Below are 18351 nucleotides of genomic sequence, written 5' to 3'. Positions count from 1 at the left end.
TGGAGAGAGAGAGGAATGAAAGAAGGTATACAGAAGACTTGGGGAAGAGCCACTGGCACTGAGCCTCAGAGTCGGCTATCCTAGAAGAGCAGCAGCACCTCTCATGGGTTCCCTGATGCCACCCAGGAGCTTCAAGAGCAAATCCCTTTGGGCTCAACACTGCAGTTTAAGGGGGGTCTCTATGAAGTGGAATCAACAGTCCAAACAAAACCAGTAGCTACTAAAAAGCATCCAATTTTTATCTACAAACTGGTGAAGACAAAAGTGGGGGAGGGGAAGAAACTAACACGGATGAGGCCGTAGAACAGTCTTTATCTCAGATCTCAGGTTGGCTACTTGGGAGCTATTTGAACTTAGGTTATGTACAGAATGCCTCTGGGACTCGATTTCCTCATCGTAAAATGGGAATCTGGACACGATCTCAGAGTCAGTCTGACAATGAAAGACGCAGCCTGGAAAGCTCCTAGTGCTCTGCGAGCAGCTCAACACATTATGGCTGCTTTTACATTTTTGTCGGCTGTCTATGGTAAGTTCTCCACAAACATCTCGCAGCTCTCCTGATGCAATGACAAAGACAGTACAAGCCCCAAGGAAGAGCACAAGGACCCCTGGACTGAAGTGACCTTTCTGAGGTCACTACCAGAGCTTGGTCTCTTTGACCAGAAATTCCCTGCCTTTCTTGTCTTTTCATTAGTTTCCTCACACTGTCCTCCTAGGTACCAGAAAGAGCCAGTCCATGCCTATTGACTGACATGTTGTCTTTCAAAGCCCTCCCTAAGGCTCCACTCCAACATGGGATGAGGGGGAGAGGAGGTATATTCTGCCTTCATTTATGGAGTCTGGGCCAGGTGGGCTTTGTCAGAAACTCCAGCACATCCTGTGTGCTCCTGCCACAAGACCCTCTATTATGTGGATGGGCCATAGGAACTGAAGCTAGTTAAGTCAACCTTCAAAATTCTCCCCCATCCCATAAGATGCTTAATAAACACTGTCTAAACTAAAGGGTTAAAATGCCCAGGACATACACAGATTCCTGAATTTTGGGGATGGTTTAAGACCCTTACTTTCAGTAGCAAGTTCCTCAGAAATGTCAATTTTATTCTATTTTAATTTCCTAGCACTTAAACTGTCACAGGTAACTGAGTCTGCCTTTCAATGATACAGAGAATCTCCCCAAACTAGAATCTCAAAGGCAGGTTTTAAATGACACAAAAGCTCAAAATATTGGAAAAGTAAGGAGCCCATAACAGCCTCTTAACGCGAAGTGAAAGAGAGAGACCCAGAAAGTGGTGAGATTTGTTCTGTGCCTGGTGTGATGCAGGGCCTGGCCTTGTGCCCCTGGCTGGCTAGATTCCTGTAGGGGGCTTCGTCTCACCCCAACTCTGCCTCCCTAGCTGATCCTACCATCTGCCCTGTCTCCTACAGCATCGAAAAGATTACAAGGTGGGGAACATAAATCATTTTTCTCTCATGAGTTTATAGTGTTCCCTTCTGAGGAGTTCAAAAGCATTCAGTAATAAACCAAGGTGATGAGTTTATGTCTTTTGCTTTTAAAATGAAACTTTATTTGAACTCCTGGAGAGGCATTTACAGTTTTTTAATTTAGGACATTCCTCTCTTGTTTCAACATTTTGCCCCATGGCATTTTCTGTGGGCAAGTAGGTGACTGAAGGTGGAGGGTGGTAGAAGGAGAGGGGTCTGTGTCTGGCCCTCCCCACCGCCCCCCCCCCCCCCACCGTTCTCCCACAGGCTTTTTACGAATGCCTGACAAAGTCCTCCCTTCCATGGATTTCAGCAAGTCTCAACATCTATATGGAGGAGTCCCTCCTCCCACCCCCACACTGACTTGGCTGCAGTTTCTTCCTTCTGTGCTTCTCTCCACTGCCCACCGTCTTCTTGCCATAGCCACCGAGAGCAAAGAAATGAGAGAAAAGCATGCTATCTGCAGGAGATAGAGCTGCCCACAAGGATCACTTTGCTTTTCTTTATCCTAATCTCTTGCTAGGGGCTCAAAAAAAAGGAAAGGGCAGTTAGCAAAGTTAACAAAATCGAAGCTGAGGACAGTTACATTTTAAAATGAGAAAGAAAAAGAGGAAGGAAGGAAGGGAGAAAGAAAAAAAGGAAAGAGGGAGAGAGGGGGAGATGTGTGAGTCATCACACCTCCTGTACAGACCTAGGCTCTAAACAAATGTGAAGCTGTCTTGCTTTGTCTGGCCCAAGCATTTTTGCTAATGATTTTATTCAGGTGTTAAGCCAAATTTCAGTAACTAACCACGTGTAAATACTGCCTGGCCACCACACAGCCTTTCCAAACAGAAACGTGGTTGGGGGAGAGGGCTCTTGCTTGCAAGCAGGTAGAACCACACACTTAGCTTCTGCATTCAATAAATATTTGGTGAATGAATAAACCCAAGAAGTACTTAATGATTCGATATATGTCAAGGGTTTTTATTCCCCCTGGCTTAGCAGGCTAGCAGGCCCAACCATACAAAACTCTTCAAGGAACACCACTACATGGTTGTTCTAGGTGGGGGGAAGGAACAACTGGGTTCTCTGAGTGATTTCAACATCACTAAGCCATTGAACAACAATGGGGTGTCCCTGAGAAACCTGTTCCAACCCATTTATAGACACAACAGATGCAAAGGTAGAGCTCCTCTGGACTGGGGCAAAGCAAATTAAGCCAAACTGCTGAGCCCTGCATAGCAGCAGCTTAAGTACAGGAGAAAATATTATATAAGGAGTGTACTACCTACAAGGAAAGCAGTGTTCCTACCCTTTGGATGTAGCTGGCATTTCTCCCAGGAAAACACTAAAGTATTCTCAAAGGAGTCGCTGCTTTCCTAGCATCATTAAGCAGCTCTGGCTAACTATTTAAACGATGAAGTATCAGGGCCTGGGTCACCTAAAACACCTTGATTTGACTTCATGAACTGTAAACCAAACAGGTAATAATTCCTGGGTTGGTTTCCACCACCACCACCCCCCTCCACTCCTAGCCCCCTGCTGCTATAAAAGAGCAAGAGAGCTCGACAAGTGCTCAGAAGCTTCAGAAGATAAGTGAGACATGAAAATCACAAGTTAGACCCATAATGGTCTCCTGGACTGAAAGTCTTTCAGGAGACCCTGGCTGGGACATCTTCAAGTCTGGGAAAGGCTCCCCATCAAGGACCCTGTATCAAAACCACCTCCTCTCTTGCCTGGATCCTCAAGAGGTCAGGGACCAGAACTGTTTTCTTCCCAGCTGTCTCCCCATGATATCTAGACAGCAGCTTCTGAGATTATTAAAAAATAAAAATAAAAATAAAAAAATCCAGGCAATAACATGATCCTTAAGAGATACCTCCTTCCCTTCAACTAAAATTCCAATAACTTTCTCCAAACCTTTCCCTTTAACAAAATGATCCAGTTCAGTTTAAAACAGATTGTTATCTGTCATATTTTAAGATCATTGATGGATAGTTTCCCAAAATAAATTTATTTCTATCTTAACATAGCAGCCAGAGATAATGCTGACCCCTCTTGGCTCACAGGTCTTTTTTAGTAATTCTAAATGGGATGAGAGCAGTCAATGGCAGCAAACATTTTTTGAGAGCTTACTCTGCTGGCCGTTTGCATCTCATCTCACCTCCTAACCATCCTATGAGGTAAGTTCTAATATAGGACCATAATTGCTGTCTGCCATTCTGAAACCAAAAAAGCTCTAAAACCCAGAAGTTTTTCCATAACTTACTTGGCAGCAAAACTTAATGGACCTGAACTCATTTAGAGGCAAAGCTGCCCTGAACTAACACGAGGCAATTTAGATTTTAGTTTATCCCACTTAATGTGAACATCATATCGTTTGCTACGCAAATAGGCATGTGTTTAATTACTGAGAACTGCCCCAGACCTCCTGGGGGGTTACTTAATATAAAACATGTACAGTCTTACTACCTTTCTAAACTCCCCAAAGCTCAGATTTCTGAACTTCTCTCCCTGAGGGTAGAACCCATTTCACAGATAAGAAACTGAGACTCTTGGAGGGAAGGTGACTTGCTTAAGTTCACAAAGTGACAAGAGGTGGAGCTGACTCTTAGGCTGGCAGGCGCTAGCTATCAGAGTCCAAGCTCAGAAGCTCCATGGGGCGGCCGGGGGCAGGTTGCTGCCAGAAACGTACGTCTTAGTCCTCATCTCACACGATTCAGCTGGGAAAGAATGCTGTGCCTGCATGGCTCTGCCTTGTAACCTGCTCTGTGAGGAACTGTGGAAATGGGAAAGCAGAGAACACCAGTTGGAAGTGCGGCCTCCTCAGGGCCTGACACTTACCTTGCCCAGGACAGTGAGGCATGGTTTTGGGTCCAATTCTGGCTGTTCCAGCTTCACCACTCCTACCCAGCCATATTCATACAAGTCCTCTTCATCATTGTTATTACACAGGCCCAGTGGGTGCATCTAGGAAGCAAAAGAGAAAGGAAGCTTCAATATATAGGCCACAGATGTGCTTGACCCACATTGTACATGTCTCAGACTCAATAGTGAAAAGTACTCTAAAACTTAAAATTAAATATGAGGGGGCACAGATTTTACAGATGCTTTCTCAGTGCCTTTTCCCCCCCCAAGTTTATTTATTTATTTAAATAATCTCTACACTCAACGTGGGGCATGAACCCACAACCCCGAGATCAAGAGTCGCATGCTCCTCGACTGAGCCAGCCAGATGCCCCGCTTTCTCACCGCTTTGTAAGTGGTTGTCACCCAAGGTGGACACCAATTGATGGGACGCAGGGCAAGAAAAACTGCATAACTCCCATATAAATACCTATCTAAATTCCTGTGAAACACCATAATATTTAGTAGCAATTACAGATAAAATTAACTAGGTTAGTTATCCTAGACTATTTTGGCTTCTAGACCTTAAGGACACATCTCTACTGCAAGTTACGCAAGAGGACTCAGAAACACATTCAGGAATTTATGGAAAGACCATTGGACATATAGTAGAATCACCAGTATAACTAACAAACTGTTTAAGAGGCCACTCCTGGCTACTGGGGAACAGATGAAAATTTTTGAGGATTCTTTCAAAACGGGCAAAGCAGAAAATCAAAAATAGGAAGAAAACCATCATCAAATTCTCACTAGTAAAACTGCAGTCAATGAAAGTCTAAAAACAGAACAATAGGGCAGCCCGGGTGGCTCAGCGGTTTAGCGCCGCCTTCAGCCCAGGGTGTGATCCTGGAGGCCTGGGATCGAGTCCCACGTTAGGCTCCTTGCATAGAGCCTGCTTCTCCCTCTGCCTGGGTCTCTGCCTCTCTCTCTGTCTCTCATGAATAAATAAAATCTTTAAAAAATAAAAAATAAATAACAATTAAAAATAAAATAAAAACAGAACAATCCCCAAGTCTGCACTCACAGTTCTATCATTGGGTTTTATCAGGCAGGCTCTGGAATCCCCAGTAACAATCTGAGAAGAGGAAATCCTCATAGGTAAACTAACCTATCAAGAAATTAAGGAGTCTAGGGGTGCCTGGGTGGCTTTCCCTCCACTCGTGTTCTGTCCCTCACTTTCTCTCTCAAGTAAATAAATAAAATCTTAAAAAAAAATTAATGAGTCTAGCACAGTGCTAAACTCTTTAAATAACTGTAAGAAATGTGTAGAGACACAAGAGACCTAAGAATCCATTGTGGTTGACAGAATAATATCTTCCAAGGCTGGCCTCTAAAAGCTGAAAAGATAAGAAACAGATTCTCCTACAGAGAGCCTACAGAAGGAATGTCACCTACAGATCCATTTTTGACTTTTGACCTCCAGAAGGCTAAGAGAATAAATTTGTGCTGCTTTAAGCCACTAAGTTTACAGTAACTTCTTAGAGCAGCAAACAGGAAACTAAGATACTCTTTTTATCCCCCACTCATTTTATAGATGAGAACAGAAGTTCAAGATAGGTAGATTTACCAAGACAACGGAGCCAGTAAGTGGCTGCACTCATAGGTGACCTGGCCCTCAGATTCACAGTCTGGTGCCTTCCCACTTCACTTGCTTAACTTTACCATCCCTTCCTCCAAGAACCAGTCATTTGACTGGGAGGGAAAGACCAAGTGATTAAATCTTTAGGAAAAAATGTTGCCAACTCTAAGTTCTGTGGTACTAGAGTTGCAACATGAATCTAGTGTGGGCAGCAAGAGTTGCTGGAATGTTCAGGGAAGCCCCATGCTGAGCTGTGAGCTGAGTTTCAAGGAAGAGTCAGATTGGTCAAGGAGAAAGGAGAGACAGCAGGCAGTTAGTGGTCCTAAGCCTGGGGTAGAGGAACTACAGGCTGGAGGGGGAAGAGGAACCAGACTAGTCTGATAAGTATGAAGGACCAGAGTCTAGACCAAGAAGAGAGACAGATGAAAACTAGAAAGGTGTTTGGACCCCAATACAACACCACAGGTTCTTGAGTGGAAGAGTGGCACACTGAAAATAATAACTCCAGGCCGATGGGTTGTACACCTCCTGGCAGTGGTACGCCCAGCCTCAAGAGGAACCCAGAGTGGAGGAGTAAGGGGTGCAGCAGAGAGATTAGAGAAGTGTGGCAATTCAATGGAGCAACAGGACGGGTTGTATAAGCCTAGGAGGGAGGTGGGCACACGGTGCTATGAGGTGTGGGGAGGGACGGGGGGGGGGGGGCAGCAGCTCTCTCCAGTGGGTAAGGAATAACTCATCCCCTGGGAATCCCAACACATGAGATAGAGGGCCCTGGAACATTCAATTTTTGCATAAGTCCTCAGGCTTGGTGATGGTGCCCAAAGGACAAATGAAGATTCCACTCCTGAAGAACCCAGCTCCCCATTCTAACAAGTTTGGTGGCTTATCAAATGATGAGCAGCCTGAAATGTAGACCTCTGATTGGAGAGGAGATGAGGGAGGGTGATAAGCCAACTGTGCAAGAGCCTGTCACTTCTACCACCAGGAAGGGAGTCCCTGCCCAGTTCAAATCAGCTTCCTGAAATCCCAGGCCAAATCCGCATGGCAATGGCAACCATACCATGACCCTCTTTCACAGTATTCCTTGATATTTTTAACATGGCCACATGACTTGGAGATTTCCAGAGGACAGTTGTTTTTTGTTACTTACACATGAATGAAGTTTGGCCAGTGAAGAAGAGCTACACTGGGGGAGCAGAGGTATGGTGCAGGTCTAAGACATTTTATCAGTGGTTCCACTGAGATAAGATGTCCAGATTAGGCCAGTCCGTAGGAACAAAAAGATTTGTGGTTGCTGGGGCTGAGGGATGGAGAAATGGGGAGTGAACGCTTAATGGGTCCAGGGTTTCTTTTGGGGTAATGAAAATATTTTGCAATCAGAGAACAGTGCTGGGTGCACATTGTGACTATAAATTCCTCTGAATTGTACACCTTAAAATGGCTTAAATGGTGAATTTTATATAAATTTTTCCAACAATTAAAAATGCTTTTTAAAAAAATGTTCCAAGAGGACCCTGGGTGGCTTAGTCAGTTAAGCATCTGCCTTTGGCTTAGGTCAGATCCCAGGGTCCTGGGACTGAGCCTCATGTCAGGCTCTCTACTGAGCAGAGAGCTTGCTTCTCCCTCTCCCCATCCTGTTCATGTGCGCGCTCTCTCTCACTCTCTCAAATAAATAAATAAAATCTTTAAAAAATAAAAATAAAAATAAAAATGTCCCAAGAGTTTACTCAGAAATGACTACATTTGGGCAGCCCGGGTGGCTCAGCGGTTTAGCGCCGCCTTCAGCCCAGGGCACGATCCTGGAGAACCAGGATAGAGTCCCACATTGGGCTCCCTGCATGGAGCCCGTTTCTCCCTCTGCCTGTGTCTCTGCCTCTCTCTGTGTGTGTCTCTCATGAATAAATAAATAAAATCTTAAAAAAAAAAAAAAAAGAAGTGACTGCATTTAACTAAGATGGGGATCCACAGGGGAGGACAAAGTGCTTCCCACCCTTCCAGAGCCTAAGCCAATTACAGCAGCCCTTCTAGAAACCATGTCCTGCAGGATACTATCCCTGAGAGATTAAAAACAGGTTCTTCTACAAGTAACTAAAACTGAGAAACACTCCGCAGGGATTCAGGATTTGCTTTTGGAAATTAAAGCTCTGCAGAGGCCTAAGGTTTAAAAAACAAAAGGTTTTCAACCTTTGCAAACACCAGCATTTCCGACCCTTTGATTATAAACCCATTTTGTGTATACTACGATCACTCCATTCCACGGGGACACATTTCGAGAACTGCTAAGTTAGTTGGAACACAAAAACATGCGTGAGAGAATAAACCTAAAGTCAATGTGATTCAGGCAAAGCTAAATGCCCTCAAATGCTGAACACTCGCAATGCAAAGAGTAAGAAGTATAGTGGAAAGAATGGAGGGACAGTCATGGGCAGCTAGAGAGAAGAGGTGGTCTAGGAGGGTGTGTGAAATGTGGGGAGAAGAAGAGAAGGAGGTTCAGGAACGGGAACGAAAAACAAGAGAAGTAGGAGATGCCCAAGCCTGGCTCTTTGTAGCCACGGCGAGGAGAAAGTGGCCATGACCAGACCGGAGGCTTATGCTATAAAGGAGCCACATGTCAGGAGAGGCATGTCAAGAGTACGTCCACAGGCATGCAGAAATCTGAACTATGTAAGCCTCAAACACACCCGCTGGTCCAGGTCCCCTTGAGGCTGTCAGGCCCTACACCCTGAGCCACACGTCGTGCAGACGTTCTCTCCCTCTGTTCTCCTCTAAGATGCCCCAATCAAATCCGCTGACACTGCAGGGACTGTTAGCAGCTCCAAATGGCAAGCCTGTCAAGGGTGTTGACTCCTGAACACGGATCAAAGATTCAAAAACCCAAAAAGAATTTTTCTAAAGTGCCACTGGACATAATCCGTTGGCATGGGTTATTTCCCCGTGAAGGGTAAAGAGGCCACCAAAATCACATCTCAGAGGATTGAAAACCTACCTCACTATCTCTGCCACCTTCCCAGCTCCACCCTTGGTGCTTTCTCTCCTGAGTTCTTTATGACAGTTTACCTTTCCAGGCACACAGCTCCTATGAATGCAACTTTAGCTAGGTCTTCTGTAAAAATGTCTTCCTCGAACCATCTGCTAAATATTAATGATTCAGGTCTCTTGTCAGCTCACTCCGGATGACAGTATCAGCTCCTGGAGATGCCTGCCACCCCAGGCCTCCATCCATTTACACCCTAGGGTTTTGTGTTCCCAAGGGCTCCAAGTTAAGAGCTCAGCAGAACATTTTATAGGGAAGGACAAGTAGCTATAACATGAAAATGCTCATCTGTGAACTGATGTGTCGCAAAGGATGAATACTCTAGGCAAAGGCACAAAGTGCAAACAAATATGCCAAGTCTGAGGAAAGCAATGGAAAAGGTTTACTCATAATTATTTACATGCTGTTATGTTTACCTATTTTATCTTATTTAATCCTTATGGCAACCACTTGTTAATCATTGCAATGTCAGATGCAGAGTCGTTGTAAGTAAGTTCCAAACCAGTAAGTTGTAAACCAGAAGTGCAAATCAGCAGCTGATGTAGAATATAATGGAGCCCATAAAAGCCATATTAGTCAATAACAGGATTCCCCTCAAAGCCAATGGCAAACAATCTAGTGAAAGATTAAAGAAGAAATCTACAAGAGAGAATATTCATAGAGAATGATCAAAGAATTAAGACAGAACTTTGAAAAAAAAGGGAGTCCTCTAAAATTTTGGAAAAAAATTACTTTTGATAATCCTATTGCTAAAGTCAAACATAAGAGAAAGATGCTATACACATACCCTTGTACAATTTTGCTCAAAATATTCCAACTGCCCACATGGGATTCAGTCTGTTTATGCCCAGAAATCAATAATAGCTGCAATTATAATTTAACTTAAGTGAAACAATAAACTATTATTTTCCATTTCATTTTTCAAGATAAAGCTCCAAATAATTTTTCTACTATTTACTAAGAAATATCAGACCCAGATTTAAAAAGATCCCTCAGTCCTGTGCTGGGTAACAATCTTTTTTTTTTTTTTTTTAAGATTTTATTTATTTATGGGAGACACAGAGACACAGGCAGAGGGAGAAGCAGGCTCCATGCAGGAAGCCCCATGCGGCACTTGAACCCGGGACTCCAGGATCATGCCCTGGGCCAAAGGCAGACACCAAACTGTTGAGCCACCTAGGGATCCCTAAGTAACAATCTGCTATAGAGAATGATGCCTCCTACTATCACTCCAGACAGCCAGCACATTAAAACCAGGCTTGTTAATCTATATGGGTTGACGCCAGCCAGTGACACACAGACAGTGATTACATATAAAACCTGTGTGCCCTTCTGAATGCTATTGTTCAAGATTAATCTTAGGATACTTCGGTGAATGTTTGAACATGTTAACTTTGAACTTAATGTGACACGTGAAGATTTAAAAATTATAGGCATTTCTGAGGTTTCCTTTTTTTTTTTTTTTTTTTTTTTAAGATTATTTCTTTATCTTTAGGGAGGGTAAAGGCAGAGGGAGAGAATCTCAAGTGGATTCCAGCTGAGCACAGAGCCCAGACTCAGGGCTTTATCTCATGACCCTGAGATCATGCATGACCTGAGCAGAGACCAACAGCCAGATGCTTAATGGGACACGTAACAACAGAGACACCCAGGTACCCCTGTGAGTTTACTGTCGCTAAATGTCTGGATGTGTGGGGTTTACCTAATCAGGTGCTTGAAATGTAGTAAGTTTTTGCCTTAATATTTTTAAAAAGGTTAAAAATGGCTGAGCTATCTATGTGTGTCTTGGGAACGACACAAAGAACTACTAATGAAAACAGAAAGAAACAACTGAATAGACTCGGAAACCCAGAGTGGAACTTGACCGAGACCCCACTGGGCAAAGAATGCTATAGAAAGGGAAGGATGGCCTGGAATGAGAAGACAGGAAAAATTCCTGGGACAGATCCACAGAAGAACAGTGCAAATAACCAATCAGGTACAATTAAAGTGTGAGACTATAAAAGAAAACATGTCCTGCGCCGCGCACTTTGGCCTTGAGCTATCAGAACAGTAATTTGGGGATGCTCGATGTTCTTGCTTAAGTCATTTGACGGAAAATGCCCAGTTAATCCTTTACACGAGGTTTGACATTATCATGAACATTGCATTATTCTGGCTCTTGCTCTCTTACTCTTGATTTGTTCCAAGAGGTGTTTGGGGATGGAAAGAATGAGAGCTTTGGAATCAGGCAACCTTGTGTTTAAACCTCACTCCTGACTCTTATGAGGTACATCAACTTGCAGATGACTCAATTTCTATAAACCTTGATTTTCTCGTCTGTAAAATGGGGACACTATCACCTGCCTTAACAGGGTGCTAAAAGGATTAAAGATCAAACATGTAGCCATAGTAACATAGTAGATACTCTATCATTAGAAAAGCCCCCACCTTCTTCACTTCCTTTAGACTTGTCATGTTTGCTCACGCTTTATGCCTTTGCCTAGAATACTGTCTCGAGCCCAGCTTCATTCACTGCCACCCCTTTCATGCAGCTTTCCTGAATGTACCAACACAGATAGCTGCTTCCACTACCCGGTCCCCAAATGCTTTGTCTGGTGCTTACCACAGTTCTTTCAGCTTCCCCTCTAAGGCACCTGCTTCTAGAAGGAGAGTCTTACAGGGGTCCCCTGTAACTCCAACCAGAGCACTGTGTTCAATAGGTGCTCAATAAATGACTATTGGCAGAACAGCCTTTGGCTAGAGGCAGGTCTGATGCCATGCCTCATGCTTTGTTTTTGGTAAGCTACTTGGGTCTCTGCTCAGCTAAGTAAGGGACCAGGGCAAACAGGTCAGGATTTAATCAAATGCTGCATGAACTTTAAACAATGTCACCAAAGACATCATCGAGATAAAAAGATTTATGAACAATGGACAGGAGGAAAGGCTGTTCTTTCTAGGTTCTGCTGTGCGACCACAGTAGCTGAGGATGCAGAGGTGGCTAAGGCTTTCTACATATAGAGAACAGAACACTTATGCCCTTCACTCAGGCAGGCTCACGATAGTGCTTTAAAGGGCAGTGGAGGGCAGCCCGGGTGGCTCAGCGGTTTAGCGCCGCCTTCAGCCTGGGGTGTAGTCCTGGAGTCTTGGGATCGAGTCCCATGTCGGGCTCCCTGCATGAAGCCTGCTTCTCCCCTGCCTGTCTTTCTCTCTGTCTCTCTCTCTCTCTCCGTGTGTGTGTCTCTCTCATGAATAAATAAATGAAATCTTTAAAAAAATAAAAATGAAGGGCAGTGGAGAAGGGAAGAAGAATAGAGGATGTGCCCCCCACACAAAGCAAAACCTTAAATTCTTCCAACATCTGATCTCAGAAGTCACTGTCAGCTTCAACAAAACAAGAGAATAAACCAAGCACCAGTCAGGCATGGGCTCCAGGACATGGAGAATCCAACAGAGAAGAAAAATGGAGAGTGATGTCCCCAGGATGATACCCAGTCTGCTGGATGACCACCAGTCCAGATGGGACTGGCTTGCAGGAGAGCCTCCCTGCACCCCTAAAAAAGAACAGGCTTGACAGTACCGACAAGAGTTTTATAGTTCTGCCAAAGAGAATGAAAAGTGATAATCATATAGCAAACTGAAGTAATGGCACATAGTGGGACAATTATTAACTCCAGAAAAAAATTTAAAAGTTACACCAGAACTGTAAACCATAAGCAGGGCATGGCCTGCATGACCTGGCTGAAAAGAGCGACAGCCATAATAATATAAACCCTGATCTAAGCCATAATTGTGATACAGCTACATTGGAAAAATGTAGAGATGGGATGTGGGAGAAGGAGATAGGGGAAGGGAAGGGAAGGGAGGAGAGGGCATAAGAGGACAAAAATTTTCACTTTCCATAGTAGGGGGTAAAAAAATTTTTTTGGTTGTTTAATGGACTCAAAGTATGAAGTATGCTCAAAGTAGCAGTTATATGCATGTTAATTTAGAAATAATTCAGAGAACTTTAGAAATATTCAGAGACAAAGACAAGAAACCACTAAATAATTGAGAATAGTTGCCCCTGGGAATAGCAATCAGAGATGCCAAAGGGTGGAACAGAGGAATGCTCTTTTTTATAATAAGTCAGGAAGTACTCTTTGCCTTTTTGTAAACATATACATGCTTTATTTTGATTAAAGCCTTTATGCACTGCTGGACAGAAGATCCTTCCTCCAGGTGTTCCAGTAGATTCTATGGGTCCCGTGGGGAAGCATTCCATCAGGCCAGAGAGACCCCTGAGGCATCCTGCAGAGGACAGTGGGTACTTGGAGGGAGACTGTCTGGGACGGTTGCTCTGGGAGCCATCCAGGGCCTAGGCTGAGGATGGCTGGGACCATCACACAGGGATGACTCAGGGAGACATGGTACAGAAAGAACCAGCAGCCTTCACCACCCCCACAACCAAAAATAACTCCCAGGTGGCACCAGAGCATGACATGGATTTGGGTGTTATAGAGATGGCAAACACAATAACCAGGGTGATTGCTCTGAGAAGCCCCAACCTTCCCCCAGACACATAAAGATCCTATAACCTCTAGAAGAGGCAGTGAATGTCCTACTTGGGTTTCCAAATCAGGAGCTGCTAAAGCAAAATGACTATCAACAAGCAATGTGTATACCTGACCATCATCAATGCCAGATATCAAACATCTGGTTTTACACTGAAATATGAAGATGGACCTTCTTCAAATTTCTCAGAGCCCAATGGGGTTGACTATCATGGTTTCCCTGTTTTGTTAATGAACAAAGGATCTATGGGAACTTCAAAGCCAAAAGACTATGCCAGACAAGGTTAAGTATCTGGAGGAACAGAACTACGTTCCCTTGAGTACAGGATACTAAGCCAAGCTTTGAAACCAAGACCAGCTCTTTAAGAAGCTTTCAGTACAAAATCCTTGAGATATACTGGTGCACTTTCCACACGTCTGAAATGACAAAACTGAAACCCGGGCGGGGGGTGCTCTTATCCAGAGTTACAATATCTCTACACTCTGCTCAAAGTTTAAAATAACTTCAAAAGGGCTGCCTGCTTCTAAGTGGGTTACTGTTACACAGGAGCCAAACACTGAACTAAGAGCAGGAGAGACATTTCACTCTGTAATATTATCTCATCAAAAAAAATTCCTAGGGATTTAAAAGGGAAACTTCCTTCCTTTTGTCCTTTTGCTGCTGCCAGCCAGGGTAGGGTGTCACTGTGGCACAGAGGTTTACCTGAAACAACAGCCCCTGAACCTTTTCTTAAAAGGTGTGGTGGCTAGGATCAAGACTTATAATGTATGTGAGGGAATGGAAAAGGACAGCCCCACCCATTTTCTCTTGAATCACAGGGTTTCTTTTTTCTGTTCTATGTACAAAGAAAGAGAAAACTCTCTTTGCTTTTTGAACAGACCCAGTTTAAACCTTTTTCCGGATTGAAGATCTAGAAGTACTTGAATATAGCTTTTACCCCGATGTGGTTATAGCATTGGAGATGAAAATCTGTCAGGCACAGAAAGGTGCTGGCTATTGCGGTTTGCTGCAACTTCCAACTGGAAACAGCCTAAGGATTAAACCAGCACTTCTCTGCTGAGGGCTCTGGCTCTCAGAACACTAAGCCGTAGTCTCCTGTAGTGGTGTCACTTTGTAGAGAAAAACCAAGGACAGCCTTTACCCTATCAGGTTCTGCTGTACCAAAAGAACAATCAAGAAGTTGCTTGTAAGAAGCCGGGTAAGGCAACAAGTATTTCAAGTCCACTTTCTCACTTGAGTATCCTGCATCCCCTGGAATTTCCCTCTGTCAGAGGATTACATTGAAACTTAGGTATGGCTCTGTGTAAATCTGACCATCATGTCCACCAAGAACCTCCACCAAGAACTTCTATTTCCAATTTCAAATAGGTAAGGCGATGATTCATAAGTTAAATTTTTTTTTTAAGTATTCAACAGACTATACAAAAGCATATGAAAACATTAAGCAAAAGTTAATTCTACCTCAGTTCTTTCTGTTTGGTTTTAATGTTTTCTTCATTTTTTTAAAAAAAGTAATCTCTACACCCAACGTGAGGCTCAAACTCACAACCCCAAGATAAAGAGTCGCATGCTCTACTGACTAAGCCAGCCAGGCATCCCCTTGATTGTTCTTATTATAAAAAGGTAAGGGTTAGGTGCTTATGCACAATGAAGTTACTGAATCAAGAGGAAAGATGTTGGAGAGGAAACAGTGAAGTGGAATTCTCCTTCTTCCAAAATGAAAAAGAATACCATAGGGGGGCCTGGCTGGCTTACTCAGCAGAACATGTGACTCCTGATCTCAGGGTTATCAGTTCAAGCTCCACAATGGGCATGGAGCCTACTTAAATAAATAAATAAAATAGAATACTATAAAACAACAAATCATTAAGACTGCATGATGCTAGTCTGAAACCAGAATAAAACAAGTGGAAAAGAAATTCCCAAAACACATTAAATCTTTCATAGGATTTTTTTTTTTAAGATTTTTATTTATTTATTTGAGAGACAGCATGTGTGCGCATGAGAGAAAAAGATCACAAGCAGGGGGAAGGGATAGAAGAAGCAGCAGACTCTCCACTGAGCAGGGAGCCCAATGCAGGACTTGATCCCAGCACATGACCTGAGCCAAAGGCTGATGCTTAGCCGACAGCCACCAGGTGCCCCGGATCTTTTTTTTTTTTTTTTTTCTTTAAGATTTTTTATTTATTCTTTTGAGAGAGAGAGAAAACAAGTGAGAGCATGAGCAGTGGGGAGCATCAGAGGGAGAGGGAAGAACAGACTCCCCGCTGAGCAGGGAAGCCTAATGCAGGACTATCCCAGGACCCAGTGACCATGACCAGAGCCAAAGGCAGCCGCTTATCAGACTCAGCTACCCGGGCGCTACTCGTAGGATCTTAATACAACACAAACCAGGAGTACCATGAGGCTCTATGAAGGAATCATTTAATACATCCTATTGGGCAGGTAGGTAGCAATGTACAGGAAAGTTCAATGTGGCCACTAGAAGTTATTCTGAGAAATGATGAGGGAGCAGTTGAGGCAATACCTTTAGGACAATTAAGCTAGATAAGCAACAAAGTAGACAGAAAGAATGATGTATTCTTAAAACTCATATGATCAGCAACAGATAAAAGAGGAACGAAATGACAGAAGTTAAGAGATACATATAAACAATTTATAGTAAAGAACAGAAAAAACACTGTTCTCACTGCTAATTAATGCACAGCAAAATCAAAGTGAATCAATGCTAAGCCCCACTGAGGGAGGGCTGTGGGGAAAGATGTATGTAAACACACCTGGCCACACTGAGGATTGGCTGAATTTGTTGGGCATTAGTCTGGCAATATGCAACAAAGCCCAAGTTCCTTAGGGCCTTCCCCCCACCCCCTCAGAATCTCCCTTTTAGAATAGATCTGAGGATGTAATCTAAAACAAGGAAGAAACTTTATACAATAAAATCCTGAGGCAGTCCTCCTGCAAACTGTGAAAACTTTGAAAAACGTGTGCCCTTACCGACCATACGATATAACCAAGAGAAACGATGTGCATAACTTATGGGCTATTTTATAATCACAAGATGATAATGATAAAGAGAATATGGTAATTAAAAGTACCATGTGTGAAGTTTTAAGATAAATTTGTATGCAAAGTGGAAGCCTGCTGAAAATACCACCTGCTGATGGGCAAAAACTGAAAGCAAACAAAGTTTAAAAAGTCAGTAGGTTCTTAGACAGTAAGGATAATGGGAGATTTTCCTTGTTTGTATTCCCATACAGTGTTCATTTAAACCAGCATCTGCAGAGCACTGACCACGTGTTGGACGCTGGGCAGGAAAAGGTAATTAAGATCTGAGCCCTCCTTTGCTGTACTGTTTGATCATCAGCTTGGGGAAAAAAAAAAATCTAAAATGTATGTACATACATGGACACAACAGGTGACAGAAATTGGAAGCTCCCCAGGGCTTTTTCCTATCAGTCAACTCTATGCGTAACACAGTTTCAAAGTAACAACTGGCAGTACTACCACAGCACCCTAGTACTGCATCCTCAGACAGATGTGCTGCTTTTCCAAGACAACATGCCTCCAATGGGCTGGTCCAGCAGACAAGCGCACTCTGGAGAAATCTCTCTGTATGAGCTGGAAAGCCAGGCACTTTGAGCGTGTACTAGCTACCAAGGCAAACACAGGCTGCCTACCAGTGCTCAGCAAGAAAACACAAGCGAAAGGTTTCATAGACCAGCTCGTAGGGTGGAATCAACAGAAACGCTGTCCTAATCAATTGAAACATGGCAGTTTAGCTCTGATAATCCTAATACTTCGAGCTTGCTCAAGAGGAAGACCTGATCACAGATAAATTTTACAAAGTTACGTCATAATCATTCCCTTCCTTCTTCAATACATACAAAACAGGTGGACGAAACCACTCAAAACAAAACCAAGGCTAAAAATCCTTCCATCATATGCCCCAAAATAGACCTCTCCAAATATTACAATAAAGTACCTATCAGGGGTTCTTTATAAAATAAAGACAGCAACTCCTGAGATTTGAGAATTTCTTACAAGGTACCAATGAATGGAATAAAGCCCAGCTCGATATAACCTTGAGTAGTTTTCTAAATGCGAAGAGAGGCAGGGCTTTTAGAGGCAGGTTCATTATTTTCCAGTTGAGATTCTAAGTTCATTTTTATTCAGAAGGTCTCTTTCATTGGAAAAACATAGAAAGTAAAATGGGAGGAATAATTCAACACTTGCCAAGCAACTGTTCTGAGATTCTTAACCCAGTTTTTTAAGAGCAGGCAGGCACTTCAGAGTCCAGCTTCAAGCAGAGCCTGTCATTCTATGCTGATGCCACCATGGACATGGGCTATTAGCCACCGGCCACTTATCTTCTGTGTGGCCTTGGAAGAGTCTTGTAACCTCTGAGCCTTGCTTCTCCCTCTGAAGGGCAGTGTTGATCATGCCCTACCATGTGTGCATACCGGAGTATCAGATACAAAGTGGGCCCGTGTGCCTGGCAAGTGGAAAGGAGGCTGAAAGACAAGATCAAAAGCACAAGCAACCAAAAAAATTGATCAACTGGACTTCCAACAAAAAGTGATACCATTCAAAAAAAAAAAAAAAAGTGATACCATTCATACTGTAAGAGACATCAAGAACGTAAGACGACAACTCACAGAATAGAAGAAAATGTGCAAATCATATGGAAAGAACTCTTACAACTCAAGAATAAAATGACAAGTTATCCAATTAAAAAAAAAATAAGCAAAGGATCTAAATAGATGTTTCTCAAAGAAAAGGGTGCAAATGCCAATAAGCACATGAAAAGTTGCTCAACATCATTAGCCATGAAGGC

At 43.2% G+C, this 18351-nt stretch overlaps 1 protein-coding gene across 2 annotated transcripts in view; it reads right to left on the bottom strand.

The window, feature by feature from the left end:
- The window catches only part of ZNRF3 (zinc and ring finger 3), a 158124-nt gene that overhangs the window by 57979 nt on the left and 81794 nt on the right, over positions 1-18351 (bottom strand). For both annotated transcript variants that reach the window (XM_038575543.1, XM_038575544.1), the window contains exon 2: positions 4309-4434. In XM_038575543.1, the coding sequence (XP_038431471.1) occupies positions 4309-4434 (126 nt within the window). The remainder of the gene's footprint in view (positions 1-4308; positions 4435-18351) is intronic.

This window comes from Canis lupus, chromosome 26 (assembly GCF_011100685.1).
Source record: "Canis lupus familiaris isolate Mischka breed German Shepherd chromosome 26, alternate assembly UU_Cfam_GSD_1.0, whole genome shotgun sequence".
Taxonomy (NCBI): domain Eukaryota; kingdom Metazoa; phylum Chordata; class Mammalia; order Carnivora; family Canidae; genus Canis; species Canis lupus.
The sequence above is the reverse complement of the archived record's forward strand: the minus strand, read 5'-3'. Positions and strand labels throughout refer to the sequence as shown.